Source organism: Lutjanus erythropterus, chromosome 2, assembly GCF_056507025.1.
Source record: "Lutjanus erythropterus isolate fLutEry1 chromosome 2, fLutEry1.hap2, whole genome shotgun sequence".
Taxonomy (NCBI): Eukaryota; Metazoa; Chordata; class Actinopteri; order Lutjaniformes; family Lutjanidae; genus Lutjanus; species Lutjanus erythropterus.
The window spans coordinates 647,964-668,692 of record NC_139318.1 but is presented as its reverse complement, the minus strand read 5'-3'; the positions used below and the strand labels follow the sequence as shown (position 1 = coordinate 668,692).

General features: G+C 38.3%; 1 protein-coding gene across 11 annotated transcripts in view; it reads right to left on the bottom strand.

Moving 5' to 3' along the window:
* Positions 1-5,427: 5,427 nt before the first annotated feature.
* Positions 5,428-20,729, bottom strand: part of plekha6 (pleckstrin homology domain containing, family A member 6) — a 226,608-nt gene continuing 211,306 nt past the window's right edge. For 10 of the 11 annotated variants that reach the window (XM_084725739.1, XM_084725744.1, XM_084725761.1 and 7 more), the window contains 6 exons: positions 17,188-17,346; positions 15,681-15,833; positions 14,368-14,501; positions 13,626-13,774; positions 10,396-10,503; positions 5,428-8,857 (listed from right to left, as the gene is read on the bottom strand). In XM_084725739.1, the coding sequence (XP_084581865.1) occupies positions 10,406-10,503; positions 13,626-13,774; positions 14,368-14,501; positions 15,681-15,833; positions 17,188-17,346 (693 nt within the window). In that variant the 3' untranslated portion in view covers positions 5,428-8,857; positions 10,396-10,405. Of the gene's footprint in view, positions 8,858-10,395; positions 10,504-13,625; positions 13,775-14,367; positions 14,502-15,680; positions 15,834-17,088; positions 17,347-20,729 lie in introns of those variants that run through there. The other variant, XR_014771370.1, reaches the window with a different exon arrangement.

Sequence of the window (20,729 nt, the reverse complement as noted above, 5' to 3'; positions counted from 1 at the left end):
GATTTCACTGGGGCACGTGCCCCAGTATTGATCTGCTGTGCCCCAGTAAAAATTTCACCAATAAAAAAAAATCACGTCAGAGTTTTAAGTCTACATAGCATAGACTACAGCGCACATTCATTAGAGACGCGGAGATCACTTAAGTTTTTGACCAAACCAACGTAAAATGAGTGTAACTGATTTAAGACTGTCTGTGATAAATGATGATGAATTTTCTAATCAGTAATTTGAGCTGCAATATCACCAAGACAAAACAGATAACAGTAAAAAGTATTCAAAGTGTCTGTAGTTGCTTCATCATTATTTTACTGTGTGGATTATATACAATGTCAATTTAAAGTGTTAATGTGATCTGGAGCAAACGGGGAAAATGACTCTGCATCACCAAACGGAGGTTACCATGACAGCGCGATGCATACAGTTTGTGCCGCTGTTACATTTTTTTATTATATTGATTATCGTTCGGTGATATTACAAACATACAGCTCAACAACTTTTCATTTTTAACGTCTTTCCTCAGTTTAAAAGCTATATCGCTCATAAATAACCTTGTTAGGACAATAATTATTTAAAGAACGACGCTTTTTACAGATGATTTAATCTGAAACTCTGAACATAACCCAGACAGCACGATGAATAAAGTTGCATCGCTGCGACGTCTTCCCAATGAGCAAACGCTCCCCATACGACGTCGCAGAGACGTCGGCATTTGGTCGAAAATGCTCTCCAGACAACGTTTGGCCGATGTATCAAAGCTGCACAGCGTAGCCTCTCTACAGATTCTATGACCTTTATTTATTCAGGTCGAATCATTCTATCAGCAAATATCTCATATCTCATAATATCTATCATAATATCTCATTGTACATGTGATAGGAATATGGTAATATGACAATAAAAAACAATATGCTTGACCATCAAAATAGCTTCCTAATTTAGTGTGGTAATAAAATAAAGAGACACGAAGGATTCAAGTTAATGATCATACATTTATTTCGGGCTGCATAGTCAAAACAACTCCAGCACAGAAAAGATAACCAAGACAGAACATATAAAAACATACAGGTGGCCGGTCGGGAGACGCACATGGACAGCACGGTCTGGACTGCTGGCAGATTTATGAGCCTGCAAAGGGGAGAAAAAGACAAAACACATGAGCCCATGTTGTTCAATTAACTTATACTATACAATATTATACCCATACTTCACAAATAAACACGTACAAATAGACACACCAAGGAAGGAAAACGTAGCTGTGCCTTTTTTCCCGGCCGCTGTCTGACCTTAGAGAGCCACCGTAGTTGATAAGAGACCTGTAGCTTATAGTATTAGCCCTATGCTCTTTAGCTATTAAACGTGTTAAAAAGCACCACAATAAGACCTCCAAATAACCCATGCTTCATACAGTGTCACAGGCAACACTGTATGAAGCACCATCAGAAAGCATGACTTGAAAATATGAACCACAAAAAGTTTGCGTGTATTATTTTGCGGTGCAGTCCGACAGCCCTGGCTTGACCGCGGATAGCTGCTGAACTCCGGCCAGCTCTACAGGAGAGGCGGAGAGGCGGGGGGGGGGGGACATGACAGAAACAACTGGAGTCTGTTGTGTTTTCCACACACCTACGTGAAGTCGATATTAACTTCACTTACAGTACAAACACACCAACAAAAGTCTATAACCAGTACCGAACTATGAGAAAATGTTACACCGAGTCATATTTACAAATGGAGCAGAGCAGAGCCTCCCTTCATTAGCTGCCAGTTAACTGCTAAAGTTAACTCCGCAGCCGTAAAAACACCGAAGCCCACCAGCTACTAGCTAACAGCTAACACTTACTAACGTTACCTGACCCTTTCCCAAATTCAAAACTGATTTGTTGTCTAGATGGAGACTGTTCACGTGCTGGAAAGACTTATGGCTACCTAGCAATGGCTAAATGAAGTTAGAGCTAGTTGATACATTTGCTGGTCAGGTCTAAGCAACTAACGTTAGTTAAGCTAGCTAGCTAGCCTGTTAGGAGTCGGCATCTAGGCTCTTCACCTGTGCTAACATACCCAGTCAGGGCTTAACAACTTATGTTGCTAAATCCCGACTTATCTTGCTAACCCTGTATATCATATTTATAAGACAGCTATTTTTTATATATTTACGTTAAGTGAGCTTACCTGAAGACTAGTCCTGGCTGACATGAGGTGGCCTCTCCGTCTCCAAAGCCTGCTCTCAGTTCCGTTGACAGTGGCACCAATTGGATAACGTGCAATGTATCGATCCACAGCCGACCTATCGCCGACTTTGAAATGGCGCACATAATCCCGCCCTCTGGCAAACCATGTCCCTGCTATGGGCGATGCTTCTCAGACAGACGTCAGGAGGAGAATGCCGACGCACGATCTGAGGCCGACGTCGGCGAGACGTATGCGTGCTATCTGGGAACCCTACCAGGTTATGAGTTTAGTATAAGTTACCATGGTGATATAGCAGGTTAAAAGAGAGCCACCTTCGTGACACTGAAAATCCTGGCTTTAGACTCAACATAGCTCACTAACACATTAATCTCGCTTCGTAGTTACACCCCTCTGTTGAGTCTACGAGCTCGTGTTTGCTCATGCTCAGGTAAAAAAATTAGTTATTAAAAAAAAAAAAAAACCTAATCCAAGTATCACAATATTAAATTAGTGTAACCTAATTACTTCTCATTACTTTTGAATTACTTCTATACCAAATATGGTGAACGTGTTTAACCCAAATTTTCATGTTCATTGTTAGGTCTATTTATTTATTGTCCAGCTATATGAATAAACAGTGAGATTTCCACATTTCAATAAAAAAAAAAAAATTAAAAAAAAAAAAAAAATATATATATATATATATATAAAAAAGTTGTAATTCTGCTAATAATCCCAATTTTAACTAAATGTATGTGTCTGATTACAAAACTTTTTCCCCCCTGTAACTATAATGGAATACAGTTACAATATTTGTATCCTGATTATATAATACTTTTACATGTAATCTGTTCTGCGCCCACTAATAACATCCATGGAAATTAACTGTGAGAGTCCTGATGAATAAACCTTTCTCATGGCAGCCATATTGGTTTGTAAGGCAAAAGACAGTGGTAATAATTAAGGGCACAGTCCATGTAGTGTGTAGCAGAGCCTTAACAGTGACCTTACATGAACAATAGCACCCTGACTCTGTTTGACCTGAATGGAACACAACTTCAACTGATATCATTGGTAACACTTATGTTTACAGTACCATTTCATGTCAAAATGGCTGCCATGATGGTCTGTTCACATGTGAATTAGTGTGATGCTAAAATTGTCAGTACTATTATTGTCAAGTAAGTTTAGAGAATGAGAAAGTAAAAGACAATGCAAAAAGTAACCATGAATATAAAATGGAAATATTGGCAATAAATAATATGAAAAAAATATTTAAAAACAAAATGCTACATATCTCATTTTGAAATGAAAGAGCTGTGCTGTTTGTTCAGGACATTTCAAAATAATGACCAAGCTGAAGAATGTGGAGAAGTCAGGATGAAACCTAAAAAATATGCATAACATATAGAAGTCAGTATAGCTAGAACCATAAAACACAAAATGAATGTAAGGTTATATTATCCTATGTAAAAAGTGGATGTATTGTATTGTTTTATGTGTATGTGAGAAAATAGTGACTGTGCTCGAAGCTCCTACATTCAGACACAGTACAAATAAAGAGAGCTGTCATTTCCTACATTTGCCACAAGAGGGAGTATCACCTGAAGTGAGCACCTCTGTCAGGTGGAAACAAAAGCAACGCACACTGGACTGTAGTGTAGTTCTATGAGGCTGGACATAACGATGTCATTGAGAAGAGTTACAGTTTGGTTGTTGGTAAAATTTGTGCAAATTTGAAAAAAAATTTAAACATTAACAATTTTCAAAAATTAAAATTAAAAATTAAAAGATATGTAACATATTTGTTTTTGAAGTGAAAGGGCTGTGCTTTTTGAAGGAATTTGAAAAATATTGAACAAGGAATGAGTAGAAGTTCACAGTATAAAGTATGAAACAAACACAATGTATGGAAAATATTGTCTGCATTGAGTCATTTGTGGAAACTACATTTATGTAACATTTAGGGTCTGTAGGAGTGGATACTGGTTATTTTATTTGATTTCATTTCATTATGTGTGTAATTTGTGCAAATTCAAGCAAATATGAATATGTACAATAAAAATATTCAAAGAAATATTAAAATATATGTAATATATTTGTTTTTCAAATGAAAGAGCTGTGCAGTTTGTGCAGAAATTTGAAAAATATTGACCTAGTTCACAGTATGAAGTATGAAAAAAATTGCATGGCATATGGCAACATATGACGTAGAGTGAACACAGCACCTGACACTTCCTGAGGTACAGTACAAGGTTTAGGATTGTGCCAGCCCACATTATAATGTGGTTCAACACTCTGCAAGTAGCCAAGATGCATTATGTTATTCACGCCAGCTGTGCCACGAGGTGCAGTGCTTGTTGTGGAGACTGATGTAGCCGCCTAACACAGAGCAACTTAATGCAGACGCACTCACTGTTTGCATTTCGGCGATACCATCAAAATGCCAGTCACATAAACGTTACGTTGCTTCCACAGTCAAAAGATATAATCAAAACTACAAAGAACTGTTGACTAAAAGACTTACAAATTATACCAAACACCTAATATTTACAGAAGTTATCTGTAATAGTTACCTAATTCAGCACTGCATATGGCTAGCATGCCATACGTGCCATGGATGTGCCAGCAAGGTGATGGAGGGTCCTTTGAAGAAGGCCCACTGCAGTGCGTGAGCAGTTTGTATCTCATAATTTTGACTTTTTTATCTCATAATTATAACTTACCTTGAGCATATTTTTTTTCTTTCAGTGGCAGAAGTGGGCCTCTATAGTTGGCAGATCAGAGCATAGTCATATGATTTTTTTTTCGTAACCTATCAGATGTAACTGTTTTGGCCCTGAAAAACTTTGCTCTCCTGTTGATAGGAGGATCAGGTCACAGAACAGTCACACATACACGACAAATCCAAGGTTTCAACAAACAGGTGCAATAGAAGTCAGACAAAAAGTGTTGGAAACAAAGCATTCAGACTTACTAGGGAGAGAAGAAAACATGTTGGGTAAAATTAGTACACATAATATCAGAAGTTACACAGTGACTGTGTATTTTGTCTCTGGTGTCTCTCAGCAACAGCTCAAATGAACACATACACAAACATAAATGCATGCATTTATACAAGTAGATTTCCTTGTAGTTTGGTTTCAGTAGATGACTGACTAATAAATTAGTGAAGGATGTTGATCACAAATGCAACATGTCTTCAATAAAAAAGTGACTCATCTAAGCTTTGATGTGGGTGAAAGAATTCAGTCTGTCTTTGTTTTTGCACTTTATTAATTCAGACATACAGTTCAATATAACAAAGACTGTAGAATATTATCAGCGAGCCTATTGGTAATGACGGGGCTGGACAGGTAACCTCAGTAGTCTTTTTGGCAGTGAACTTCATCAACAAGTGGATAAAATAACAGCAATATCATCATTCCAGGCAGCGAGACATGTTTTATACAAAATACTGTGATGAATTTAGAAGCATCTAGAGAAACACATTATTGGTATACATTCACTTTATTGCAAGGTTTTCTGAAAGCAAGCGTATTATTTGTCTCTTTTTTTTTATCATTTGCATAGTTCAAGCAGTTTGTCTATTTTCCCCCAAATTAGCAATGGTTACATGTGAAATAGGATATACTGTAACTGAAATCCAAAATATTATATACATTGAGCAATGTATATGATGTACATATTCTTTATTTTCATCTTCCACAAATGCTACATCTAGTATCAAATATTGGACACCACCTTTTGGCTGTCATATCTTAACAGATCAGATTCCAATTAATCCAAAAATATCTATGTTCTGCTCCTTCAAACAATCCTCGAGAGCAATAAAATAAAAAACAGTCTTCTTTGTGAAAAATGCAAAAACGGAATTGAGTGTAAAAATTGAACCTGTCAACTTGTCATCAAATATCCATGCATCTAAAAAAATATGTAGTCCCTCTTTTGAACATATTCCCTTTCTAAAAAAAACTTAAAACAAGAAAAAATAGACGTATTCTCTTAAATCCTTGTTTTGTTTTTGCGTAGTGAGAGCCGGTAACTGCTTCCTGCATAAAATTCCATTTTCTGTAAAATATTGTCTCTGAATCTGAGTATGGACATACAGTAGCTTTCTATAAAGACAGGTCACTTGAAAATTGAAGGGTGTAAGTGTATAAGGGACAAAAGAGCATAAGTAACATACACATAACAAACAGGAGGTGTGTGTAGGGGTGTGTGTGTGTGTGTGTGTGTGTGTGTGTGTGTGTGTGTGTGTGTGTGTGTGTGTGTGTGTGTGTGTGTGTGGTTGCAGCATTCAAATCTGGAAGAAGATGTAATGATGGAGAGTCTCCTCTGAGGACAAAAAATTAGGTGTGCTATATATAACACAAAATATTATAATAATGAGTTGAGTTGTTGTGAAGTTGGTGTTCCTAAAGTTAAGTGATATATTATTTAGTTATTTAGTCTTTAATTATTTAATATTGGCCATATCCACTTAAAGCCAATATGTGTTGACTTTGAAGATTTCTTATGACGGCACCCCCCACTGGTTCTATCAATCATTGCTTTTCCTCCAGATTCAAATCCTCTGTAAATCATGCAATCAAAGTCCATTCATCAACATATAAAACACACAGATATATGGCACTGCATCATTGGATGAAATGTTATCAGGTTATGTTACATGACAGCATAGAATCCCTCTCAAATGACTGCAACATTAGCTAACTCCTCTTTACACAGACAAGTGTTACACTTCTAAGGTCACTTCTATTGTCACTTTCCACTTACAGTATCATTTATAAACCATACCCAACATACTTTACATATATATATGTATATGTAGACAATCACTGGGGAAATTTGAGCTCTATGAGCTCTCTCTTGAGCTCTGTGATGACGTTCATTGAATTTGATGCTAAAAGCACAGATTTCACCAAATGGCTGGAGGTGAGGTGATCGTGTCCGTTAAGGATGTAACTCTGTCTCATGTTAGTTACCTTCATATGTATCTGTGCTGGATTACATGTTTATGCTCAGTGGAAACACAGTTCAGAAATGTAAGGATTATATAGAGCAGTGTATAGTAAGAAGGTTGTGATGAGCCTGCTGTTTCTTTGATTCAGCTAATGCAAGAAATTCACACAGTAAGTTTATAATCCACTGCTGGTGATATTATAACGTGAAAAAGCACAAAACTTCTGTCTGACACATCCGCTTTGAACACTTCCACATCCAGACCAATCAGAATAAATCACTGTCTAACGGTACTTCACTATGCAGATCAGACTAAATGACCAGAATTTAACTGATTACCCAGGATTTCAGCTTTAAAATCTGAACTGTTTCCATGCCACATTCATTTCTGAGCAACCTGGTTTTCCACAAGGTTTGTGACAAAGTTCAACTAAATTGAATTTTGACCCCCAAACATGTTGCATTCCCTGACCAATGGCTTTGAAGGACTTACAATAGAATAGGCTCTTACAGCACAGTATGAATTAGTATGTGTACACCACCTGGACCACATCTGCGTACTCAGACAGCCAATCTTGTACATACATCAATTCTGGAGTACAAACTTTGTATATTGGGGACTTTAAGATCCTACAAATATTGAGATAAAAAACACCCTCAAACATCAGAGAAAATGTTCAAGAGGATCCTCATTCCAGCTTAAAATGAATTCTGACGGAGGACAAGTTGTGATCTTCAGCAGCTTTTTAAGATGGCTCATGGTTTCATCTCAGTGTCGCCTCACAACAAAGTATGTACTTGTGTGTTTGGTGTGAAACATAGATGATGCACTGAGGCAAAACATAATCCAGGTGACCCAATCAAATGTATAAAAAAATGCTACTGTTACATGTGAGTGTAACTGATAGCAGCCATGGACGACAGGGTGGAGGGGTGAAGGGGGTGGCAGAGGTCTGGGTGAAACAGGCATCACAGTGAGTTCAGAAGGAGAGTCCACAGCTTTTTACAAAGGAGGAAAGGCTTCACTCTGTCAGAACCTGTCAGTGTGGGCAAACACTGCTGAGCCCCGCCCTGCACTGTGCCACGACACATCTGTGGTTTTTCAAGGTTGATATGGAGATTAGATGATAATGAACACCCTCCTTTGGCTGTTAGTGTCCACAAATGTGTTCAAAGCCTCTCTGTAGGTTTCAGCAAGACTTCTTGTTCATCATCCCTAAATCTTTATCTTGATTTATCTCTGTATCACCTTTCCTCAGTCATCTTCAGCATGAGCCCCTCATCTGCAGCTATCCCTTGTGAACTGGTCAACACTTACCCTCAAGTCCACTGACATTTTGTCATTTTGAGTGTAAAACATGTCATAATCGACTGAGTTCATCAGTAATCTCTACTTTGTAGATGTGTCCTGAGCTAAATTAGATAGAAATATTACACCATTTGAAGCTGGTAAGAGATCTGGAGCCTTCCTTTGTGCTACAGGGTACACAGAGTGGGGTAGAGAGGGGGTATCATGAGTTGGATGAATTGGAGTTTGGGAATTTGAGCTTGCAAGTCTTTATAGCTTCCTTTCCATCCATCCACAGCTTTCCCTGCTTTTGTTGTATCGTTTAAGTGCTAAAGAAAATAAAAGGATTTGTGTGGGGCCATCGTCATGGTTCAGTTTGTCTAGTGATGCGTCAGAAAGATGCTCCGTCAAACTTTACAGCAGCGAGGGCTTGAGCTGCAGACACACAGAGACAGGGAAGACAGGGTGAGACAGATACAAAGATCATTTCATATTACCTGTGTACCACTGAGTTCTCTATATTGTCATGAGAAATAAATGGAAATATAACTTTGTAAGCCATTTTAGGAAAGATTGATTTGTATTCACTGGTACTACTGCAGGTCATGATGGTTTTGTGCAGGAAGGCCAGATTGCGTTAGCTTCTGCTCCACTAGCCTGTGGAACCCAGAATGTTCTCTACTGGACAGTGACAAAACAACTCTCAACACAAGGCCCAAACTACTTGTTTGAAGTTTTCAACTACATCTCTTGGCCTTCCTCAGTAGATGATGCTGCTCAGTTGTGATATGAGAAACAAGTTGCTTAATGCTGGTTCTGATAGAAAGGTGTCAGAATACACAGTGCATAGCAGTTTGCATACGGGGCTGTATAGCTGCAGACCAGTCAGGGTGTCCATGCTGCACCGTCAAAAGCACCAACAATGGGCATGTGAGCATCAGAAATGGACCATGGAGCAATGGAGGAAGGTGGCCTGGTCTGATGAATTATGTTTTCTTTTACATCACATGGACGGCCGGGTGCGTGTGCATCACTTCTCTGGGGAACACATGGCACCAGGATGCACTATGGGAAAAAGGCAAGCCGGCAGAGGCAGTGTGATGCTTTGGACAATGTTCTGCTGGGAAACCTTGGGTCCTGCCATCCATGTGGATGTTACTTTGACACGTACCACCTACCTAAGCATTGTTACAGACCATGAACACCCTTTCATGGAAACAGTATTACCTGATGGCTGTGGCCTCTTTCAGCAGGATAATGCACCGTGCCACAAAGCAAAAATGGCTCAGGAATGGTTTGAGGAGCACAACAACGAGTTTGAGGTGTTGACTTGGCCTCCAAATTCCCCAGATCTAAATCCATCTGAGGCCCCACCTCACAAATTACAGGACTTAAAGGACCTACTGCTAACATCTTGGTGCCAGATACCACAGCACACCTTCAGGGGTCTAGTGGAGTCCATGCCTCGATGGGTCAGGACTGTTTTGGTAGCAAAAGGGGGATCAACACAATATTAGGCAGGTGGTCATAATGTTATGCCTGATTGGTGTCTATGTGTATGTGTATATATGTATGTGTGTGTGTGTGTGTGTGTGTGTGTGTGTGTGTGTGTGTATATATATATATATATATATGTATATATATATATATACATATGTATATATATATATATATATACATATGTATATATGTACATCCTTTTTTTTTGCTGATCAGAAAAATGATACAATCCTTATCCATTGCACCCCTAATATTCATTTAATAATGTTCCATGTCTGAGGGTAATACAGAGCTCTTTGACCAACAATGGATCATTAGCATTTTAAACTTACAAACATGAGCATTGCTATTGAAAACCTTGATCAGTCAAACATTGTGTATCAGTCGATGAACAGCAGAGTGAAGCAAGCAGAGGGTCTCAAGAGGACAGGGGACAAAGGGGACACGGTGTGGTGTGCTGAACAGAGACTCACCTTGTATGACTCACACCTTCATGATGTGGGCAGAGTTGGGGAAGTCAGCAGAGGAAGGGGGAGGTGCCAGGCTGGTCGGGGAGGTGGGGGGACTGGGGGCGCACTGGGCTGGAATGAGATGGAGTAAGGTGGGAGGAGTGTAAAAATGAAAAGAAAAACAAGGAGTGAACCAATCAAAGGGAGAAATAACAGCTTGTTCTCATCCCAACACATCAAGTACAGACACTTAATTGTCTCATACAGACAGCACAATGGAGAGGGTGGGGTGGATGAATGTGTCAACCAACAGAGAAATTTCACCCAGGAAGCCGTGGTCAATGTCCGTGTCCAAGCAACGTTACCTGAAGTTTTAAGTTACTTAACGTTAGGTGTGTCGTGACTTACCTAACGTGACATCATTATTTTAATCTAAACCACGATCTTTTCCCTAACCCCATCTAAGTAGTTTTGGTGACTAAACCTAACTGCGACCATTTCACAACATTAACCAAAACTTTAAAAGGCTTTCTGACAGAAAGAGTACCTTGTGGAATGCAGATGCATTTTGAGAAACAGAAGGATGAGTTTGACGACCTGGGAGGAGAACATGTTGTAAATTAAGTCTGCTGACTGTCAGGGTAAAGAGAACTGTTCATTCTGATTTTCCTCGATCACCGTGCAACCTTCAAATACTTCAAACCTCAAATGATGCTATGTGACTGTCTTCAAGTCTTTAGCACTGCTGGACTACAGAGATGGGTTGTAATCAGTTATGCTGTATTAAAACTACTCTAACAAGTACAATTTCTCATATTAGCCTATTTTTTACTTGCACTTAATATTATTATTATCATCATTATTATTGTTAGTTACTATGAATTCTTGACCTGTTGAGGCAACTGGTTCCTTGTCTGCTGGCACTGTTATCCTGCCACAGCCACGCCTCCATATGACTGTGTTTAAAGGAGCATAATGTCTGCTGCTTCAATACATCAGAGAGATGCTGGGCTGACAGGGCAGAAAGTGTGTGTGTTGTGTTCATGCCAATATGTTTAATAATTTACACATAGATGATTGTGCTTCCAAACCACTACTCCCGCTGCTTTTTGCCTAATGGTGTGGGACAAGTCATTTAACATGTCACACTGATTGAAGGGTTCTGATAAAGAGAGACAAAAGTAGAGATCAAATTATTCACAGGAAAAAAGACAAACTATTTTCACTTCAAGTGGACATGACTGATATAATGTTTCAACCACAGATGGTCTTCTTCAGGTCAGAATGAGTCTAAATGAGTCATCTGATATGAGACATTTTCAGAAAGACCAGAGGCAAATTTGGACACTTCTATTTGGTCTGTTATACATGTGCACATGATTTGCTCATTTATTTTCTAAATTATAATATAATACAGGAGAAACAAACAAACAGAGGTGGCAAGTACAGATACCAGAAAATGCTACTTAAGTATAGTAACATGTATTTATACTTATTTCCCATCTCTGCAACCAAAGAATGCAATTAACAAGTCTTTACTTATTGGTGAACCAGCCAGAAATATTTTGTGATGACAGAGAAGATGTATGAAGATGATCTTGGTGTATGTGTGGCAGATTATCTGTCAGTTCATCACTAATAAATACAGGTGTATGTTCACTTTTTTACCTTTACCTGAGGAAGACCATCTGTGAAATGATTTCTCTGAATGAAGACTTGTAGAAAAAGACTGTTTTTCCAGAAGTGTTTTTTTCTTGCTACTCAAGATACTCACTGCTAAAGCTGTTTTTTAAGTAAATACTTTAAACTCAAGTACTTATTTTGATGACTACTTTTAGTTCTAGTTGAGTACTTGTTTGGCTACTTTTAACACAGACTGACTCCAATCTACTGAATTGTAAAATAAGATTATGGTCTCAAAATAAAGCTGTAAATCTGTAAGTGAATTAACCTACACTAATGATGTGCCTTTAGTCAAATATTTCATTGTTTTTTTTTTTTTTTTTTTTTTTAAAGATTGACTAAAAGTCTACAGCTAAGAGCTCTGTGAGCCACAGTGATGCTTTGAGCTAAATGCTAGTGGTGATGTTGTTAACTTACTGATGTTTAATAGTTCATGTTTACCACATTTATAATCTAAGTTCACTGAGTCCGCATGCAGACAATAAAAGTCAGGGATTAAGTGTCAGTTCTTGTGTTATGCCCTTATATAGTGTGGCTGTGGCTGACAAAAGTGAACAATAAATAATCTTATCAGGAATAAACCTGCCTCCTGTGTGAACCAGCTGAGGTCAGTCTACACCAGTCATTCCCAAAGACTGGGGTCAGGACCCACAGGTGGGATTTATTTGGGTCCCCTCATAAAAAAGACTAGAGACAAAATTCTGCATAAGATTTATATCTGCAGTGCACCTTTTATACAGTATTTAAAATGTGTTTTGTCTCATTTATAAAGTAGCCTAAAAAAGTCATATATTGTTTTCCTGATGAGAGGAAATAAAAACAGTGAGATGGTCTGTTCACTCAGCTTAAATGCATTTGTTTTTTATTCATAAAGTTTTAACATGTGCACGTTTTCAATAACAGCAGGAAGGAACTGTTCCAAAAATTTACTGATTAGGCCTATTGTAAATTGGGTCAGGATAGTTTGTCATTTTGAAAAAGTGGGTCTCCAGAAAAAAAAAGTTTGGGAAACACTGGATTACACTATTGTATTTTTTTAAATATAGTTTTTGCCTTTTTTATTTTTATCTGCAGGACAGCATTAGGTAGACAGGAAATGGCACACAGCACAGGCCACAGACAGGAGTCAAACCCTTGCCTGCTGCCAAGGACTAATAGCCCCTGTGCTCAAGCCACAAGCTCTACAAACTGAGCTACCGGAGCACCCCCTACAATAGTGTATTTTAAAGTCAGACATAATGACGGACATGGCACTGATCCCCTGGTCTCAGCAAAGAAGTTGGCGATTAAAATGTTATCAGCAGCTTCCAGTCCACACATTTTCTAAACATGATAAAGCTGAATTAGAGATGGATGTTAAATGTTTTTGCCTGTAAAGATATCCTGGCAGGTCTTTTTAGGTACCCATCATCTTAGTAAAGTTGGATTTTAAACAACACATGATATGATGATGTGAGTTGGGTGAGTCATGGAGGTGAGTGGAGACATGGACATAAGTCAGAGTGCAGTTAGTGGAGGAGGGTTAGTGACATAGTGACCATGTTGCTGGCAGTCGTGTAGAAAGTCCTCACCAGAGAGAATACGGCTTCGACGAGATGCCTCAGCTGCCAGAGCACAGGAGATCTCAATACGCTTCTCCTGCTCCTGCAACTGCTGCTGGGAACTGATTGGAACTCCACCCTCTACCGGGCCATCCAGGAGGGGAACCATGTTCTGCAAACTGATGTGAGGGAAGCAAAGACAATGAAAAACAGGAATAGGGTGGAGGTTTTGTTAGCCATAAATAAACATTTTACATCATCTGACAAATGTAATGTGATCTTCATGTCAGGAAATTTTAACCTTTTAATTTCAATAACCGTATCTGATCTTATTTCGTAAGCAAGTGATTCAAGCATCAATGATTTGAATCCATCTGGAGAATACACAAGCCACAGATGCCACGGAGTGGAGCGTTTTTTGTTTTTATTAATGTTAAATTTAACTTTCACATTCAATTTTAGCTGTTGCTTTTATTTTTAAATCCAAACTTGTGATATTAATCTTTAAAATTAATTTTTTCACTTTAAAAAAATCAATCATTTAACAATATGGTCAAACCAAATGATCCGTTTTTTTTTTTAATCCAATTAAAATGTGAGCCACATCATCTTCATCACCACATACTCACACAGTATAATTTAGAGAGAAATCAACACATTTTGTTGTTAAGATAGTTGCAGTGATGAATATTTTAAACTTGGACCAATATGTTTATAATGTTGTGAAACAAAACACTGACTAATAAATTTGTGTGTTTGAGTGAAAACTCACTTTGATTTGGCAATGAGGGTTTTGATCCGCTCCAGTTTCTTCTGCTTCTCCTTCTGTTCCTCTGGGCTCAGAGGACTGTTGTCTTCCATGTCCAGGTAGCGCTCTGGGATCAGAACCTTGTCAGGAGCTGACAGCTACAACAAAAATGATGCACATAAATAATCATAAATTCACACACCTATAGCTTACATGCACACCAATATAATCTGCCTTTCAAAGCATCTATGCAGTGAGCCAAGAAAACGTTTTATCTAGATGTTTCTGATACGTGCTTTGTGTGCAGGGGTGAAAGTAACCAACTAAATGTATCTTTCTCTAAGTCATAATTTTTGTTTACTTTTTTTGAGTATTAGTTTTGCATGGCAATATTACTTTTACTTAAATACTTTCTTCTACTTTAAGAATTGTACTTTGCTACATTTCAAAATGCAGTAAAATCAAAAGTAAAAAAAACCCAAAACATTTAACGCACAGCAATGCAATAAAATGAATGAGAATGATGATGCTATTATTTATTCTTAGAATTTTTTATTATGCAATAATGCTTTCTATGGTTATGGTTAGCATTCACACCTAAGAAAAGTTTTTTAAAAAGGTTCCATCTACCTGCATAACACTGGTTTAATACACCACCGGCAAGAACACTCAGTGACCTAAATCAGACGTACCCATGCTGGGTCTGGCTAAATGCTAAAATTCTCATGATGACTTCTACGTTCACTAATGAACTTTTGCCTTCAGTGAGGTGTGTGAGGCCTGTCTGGTGTTTCTGATAGTTATCCCAGTGACTGCTGAGTGGACTAGTTATACTGGGACAGTCAGGCTGAGTAGACTGGTTGTAGTAGGGCAGAGAGGCTGAGTGGACTGGTTTTACCCCACAACCCCGAAATTAAAAAAAAATGCAAAGTCAATTGACCTGCTTTGTACTAATTGCAGTTTTACAAAAGCACTTTTGCCCTCTGGTCTACCAACCACTCAAAACGCTTTACAACACATTCACCTATTCAGACACACATGCATACACAAATGGCAGAGGCTGCCATGCAAGATGCCTTTGTTCCTTCATCCCGTCTCCCACTCTCACACCTGTACCTCGTCCCATCCTCAGGATACCAACCTGCGCTTTTGTATATATCAATATATTTTGTATGCTGTAAGTAAACCTACCTGATTGTACACTGACCTATCTGACAGTTATTAAGCTGTGACACCTGTGCACTGACAGTCAAAATGTATGCATAATGCATGTTGTGATCCATGATGTGAACAGAAAGAGTGAATAAGGGAGTGGTGCATCAGCAGAATGATCTCACCTCTTTGCTGACGTCCAGGTCAAAGTGTTCTGGCTCAACCTGTAACCGTCTCAGGCGAGCAATTTCTTCCCGAGGTGATTCCTGCCCCTGGCCTCGAACTGCTGCCTCCAAGTCTTTGATGTCAATTTCATGAGCTGTCAGCCGCCTACGAATCTGTCAACACACACACACACACAGATATGTAGACAAATACAGATACAATGTGGTCATCCAGACCAGTCATCCAGATTGATCAGGGATTAATAACCTGTTCTAAAAAGTCTTGCTGGGATTAACCCCCCCCCCCCCCCCCCTTCCAAATTAGACTGTCCAATTGCCTGACCTTATCAGTGCTAATTTTGCTGTTGACCTGCTACCTCTTTGTGTTACTGGTAACTCCCAAGTGACACATAAGTTGCATGATTGTCACACAGAGATACTATCTGAATTTATATTTGTTAAGTTCTCAAAAATATCTATATTAGTATATGTATAGAAAATGAAGAAAAGGGTAAGTCTAACCTGAGTTTAAATCAAAGTTTTTTGACTGGTCATGGTTTAGTTTAAAGGAGCAACATGTAAAACATGGCCATCTGTCAAAGGTAACTCCCTTGTATCACCAGAGTAACCACTGACTGCTGCTCACAAACTCTCTGCTGTAACTATCTTTAACTGTGGCTAGTCCACAAGCTGCCCTTATATATATTATATTTTTTAAAAAGAATAAAGTCACAACAGAATTAGAATTCACTATGTTTAAAAATAAATGTTTTTCTAGAGCAGCAATAGTTATTTTTACAACAGCAAGTCTGGAAATGGAAACAAGTCTAATCAAAATACTGGGTGAAATTAAAGAAGGCAGACATTCAGTCATCATGTCCGCTGTCCTCCTCCTTCACTGCCTGCAGGTACAGCTGGCAGAGAGATGAGGGGCTGCTTTGTTTTAGCCAGGGGGGAAGTTTACAACAATTTGCCATTTTTTTGGAAATGTGGCTAACTTAACTAAACAACAACAGACAGCTTTGTTTTGGTGCATGAGAGACAGAGAGCACATTCAAATATTGCTCTCTACAAACATGTTTAGGTGTGTTGATCAGATGTATTAGTAAAATATTGTCTTTTCACTTGTGAGGGTTTTATTACACTGAGGCTACTTAAATTAACAAGTGTACTTCAGTACCCTTGTCAAATGCCATGGTGACTCAAAACAAAGGGAGCCTGGCCCACAGGCCCCAAATTGGGCAGCTCTGATCTGTACAGTTGTATAGGTTGTCCTGACCTTTGTCCTTGATTGACAGCATCAATAGCCTGGAATCTAAGTAAGTGTTATTAAGGCTTACACTATTTTCTAAGCTATTTTCACCATTGAAATTATATATACATACACGTTTCTGTTACAAAATGATTGTTTCATGAACAATAGTTATACCTTGCAGTTGTTAAATGTGCATAAAGTTGATCAAAGCTTCCCAGTTCTCTACAGCAGTCATCTCAGAGGTTACAAGGAGCTTTACATGGTTGATCATACCACTTTGTAGTTGGCTGGAGACTGTCCACCAGAGAGGTTGAGACTCCGCCTCTTGTCTCTCACAGAGCTACTCTGGTTACGGCGGATTCGTTCATTCTGCTCTTCCACGCTCATCTTGGACTTCACTTCTGCAGTGAACACAGCACTCTTTGGTCGTTCCTGTGACAAAGATGTGGCATACAAATATGGGCAAGATTTCAGTACTTGTCCTGTTGGAAGTTAGTGGTGCCTTTGACCATACAATACTACTAGACAAACACTGGGCTGGACTCCAAGACAAAGAGACTGGAATCAGAAATCAAGGACAGAGGCTATTTTATCTCACCAGGACAAATCCAGGTAAACCAGCAGGACATGAGGAGTTCCCCAAGTTTCACACCTTTGGGCCTCTATGCCTTTATTAGGGCAAATTAAGATCAATCCAAAGTGTTCTTGTAAATTTAGAGAAACAGCCACAGATAATGTTTTCTACAAATCAGTGAATGTTATATTTGTCCATCCTCTTTGCTTGTGCTGCCCTCTTGTGGTATGTGATACAATTAGGGATGCTGGCTGAATTTATTTGTGTTCAACCATGACACCTTCTATGATATTCTTTTCTGGGCATAACAGGTGAAAACATGAAAATTTAAGCACTTTACTATGGTTGTGCTTTAAACTAGATTTGACTTAAATCATTTGGGTGCCTTCACACTTTTAAATATGAAAGTAAGAAGCAAGACTTGCACATGTATCTTTTAAGAGGGAAAAGAAATAATTTTAATGTTTATTCATATCCAAAACCAGCAAACATATTTTTTTTACATTTTATCTGAATATTGACATCTTAACATCCTCAGATACTTGAAGATGTGTTTCCATGTTATGTCAAACTCTTATGTGGTTGTATCGCTTCTATGGCTGTTCCTATCTTTTACGTTTCTAATGTGAAAATACAGAGACATGCCTGAACTCAAGCAATCAAGAGTTAATGTGACGGTATTTACCCGATAATATTAACACAAGGAGGCACTTATCAAAGTCCTCAGAGAACAAAATGACCTGAGACTGAGCTACAGCCCCTGCTCTCGAAGTACACCAGTTAAAGCTCTGTGGATGGCTTGTTTTGTTTGAAGACTTGAGACTAGGGATGCACTGATACCACTTTTTTTCAGACCGAGTACAAGTACAAGTACTTACATTTGGGTACTTACTGATACAAGTACTTAATAATGCCATTAAAGTTCTTAAAGTAACTTTTAAGACATATTTTATTTTCATTAGATGGTCACTTTCTAAATGTAACAAATCATTGTTGCTGTTTCCCACTACAAGTGGAACCATGGTTAACTATACACATTACATTTTTAGGTTATTTGTAGTAAGTTCCCTTATTAAGCTGTGCAGTTTACTGTGTAATGATATATTTCAGTTTATTAATGGAACAACATTATTATGGATATATAATATATAATATTATAATTATCATTTACATTGCATTCAACTAGTTTACACCTGCCAGGACTTATTGGACAGCAGCTGGTTGCGGTCTACAGTTGCACTCTGTGTGTAAAGGGTTAAAAAAATGTGTTAAAAAAAATACATAAATATTCAGGGTAAATTGTTAAAAATACAGTAGATGTACAGGAATTTAAAATGTCACTAGAAAATGTTAAAAAGTCAGTGGGATGACATTACAGTTCATGGTTAAAATAATAAGTTAAATGTGATTAAAAAGTAGACACCCCTATAAATATTTTTTTATTTTACTGTGTCTTAAATAGCAATTAAAATGACAATTTCATTGTGTTTTACTAGTTACAGCACCGGCGTAATACTCAGAAAGGTCAGCAGAGGGTGCGTAGAGCTTGGGAGGAACCTAAAACCCCCATATAGGCAGTGCTGCATAATAAATCCTGCAGCCAAACCAGACACCAGCTAAAGTTGTCCGCCTCTTTGTTTACATCTACAGGCGGGTTTATAGTTCCCTAAAACACATGCAGCTACTGAGGGGTAAGGGTTAAGAGTAGGGCTGAACGATTTTAGGAAAAGATCTTATTGCGATTTTTCTGGCAGATATTGCGATTTCAATTCGATTCACGATTTTTTCTTCAAATCAAGCTTCAGTGCAATATTCACAATGTATAGTAACATTTACAATCATTATTAATTATTCAAACTAGGTATTTGTGAGGGCTTCAAAGAAAAATAACATTAAGAGAAAAACTACTGACTATACTAAAGACAATTCGCACACTTCATCACATTAAATCCGTATAAATAAATAAATTAACACACACACGCACACACACACACACACACACACACACACACACACGTCTGGTCCATTCATTAAGTTCCATATGACGTTCGCTGCATTGTTGGTTATGATGCACGTCAGAGGAGTGTAACTACGAAGCGAGATTAATGTGTTAGCGAGCTATGTTGAGTCTAAATCCAGGGTTTTCAGTGTCACGAAAGTGGCTCTCTTTTAACCTGCTAGATCACCATGGTAACTTATACTAAACTCATAACCTGGTCGAGAGCAGGTTATGTTCAGAGATTCAGATTAAATCGTCTGTAAAATGTGCCGTTCTTTAACTTATAATTGTCCTAACAAGGTTGTTTATGAGCGATATAGCTTTTAAGCTGAGGGAAGACATTAAAAATGAAAAGCTGCTGAGCTGTATGTTCGTTATATCACCGAACGAATCCATATAATGTAAAAATGAAACAGCGGCACAAACTGTATGCATCGCGCTGTCATGGTAACCTCCGTTTGGTGATGGTCATTTTTCCGGTTTGCTCCAGATCATATTAACACTTTAAATTTACATCGTATATAATCCACACAGTAAAATAATGATGAAGCAACTATAGACACTTTGAATACTTTTTACTGTTATCTGTTTTGTCTCCGTGATTTTGCAGCTCAGATCACTGATCAGAAAATTCATCATCATTTATCACAGACAGTCTTAAATCAGTAACACTCATTTTACGTTCGTTTAGCCAAAAACTTCTGTGATGTCCACGTCTCTGTCATCATAGGACAGCGTCAGACAGACTTCATCATGTTTAAATCTGCTGTATGGAGTTTTATTGTTTAATGTGCAGTTTTCATGTTAGAATAAACGGCAGCATTAAGACCGCATTTAGTCGATCAGTCATTTTCTGACATCATTCTTCTTCTCCTGCTTTATTTGCAACAATGTTGTTTTTTGCCGTAATGTATTTAGTATACTTTCCACAGCTCATAATTATAACAACTTGATCATTTTGACTTAAGTAAGTGGCTTGCGATCGCTTCATTTCATGGAAGAAGAGTGAAATGACGCAACAAACGCCGCTTTTATGTGAGCGCGCACAGAGTCTGAAGACGAAAGCCTGGATTAAGAAAGTGAGTTGATAACCACCGTCGTGATACCCGTTATCTCTGATTGCGGTTTTAGGCTTTGTCGATCCAGATCATACAAAGAAAGCCTGGCTATGTTGAGCTTGCTTCGTAGTACAGCCCTCAGGAGCACTGCAAAAAACCGCAGCTTTGGCGATCACGTGATCGC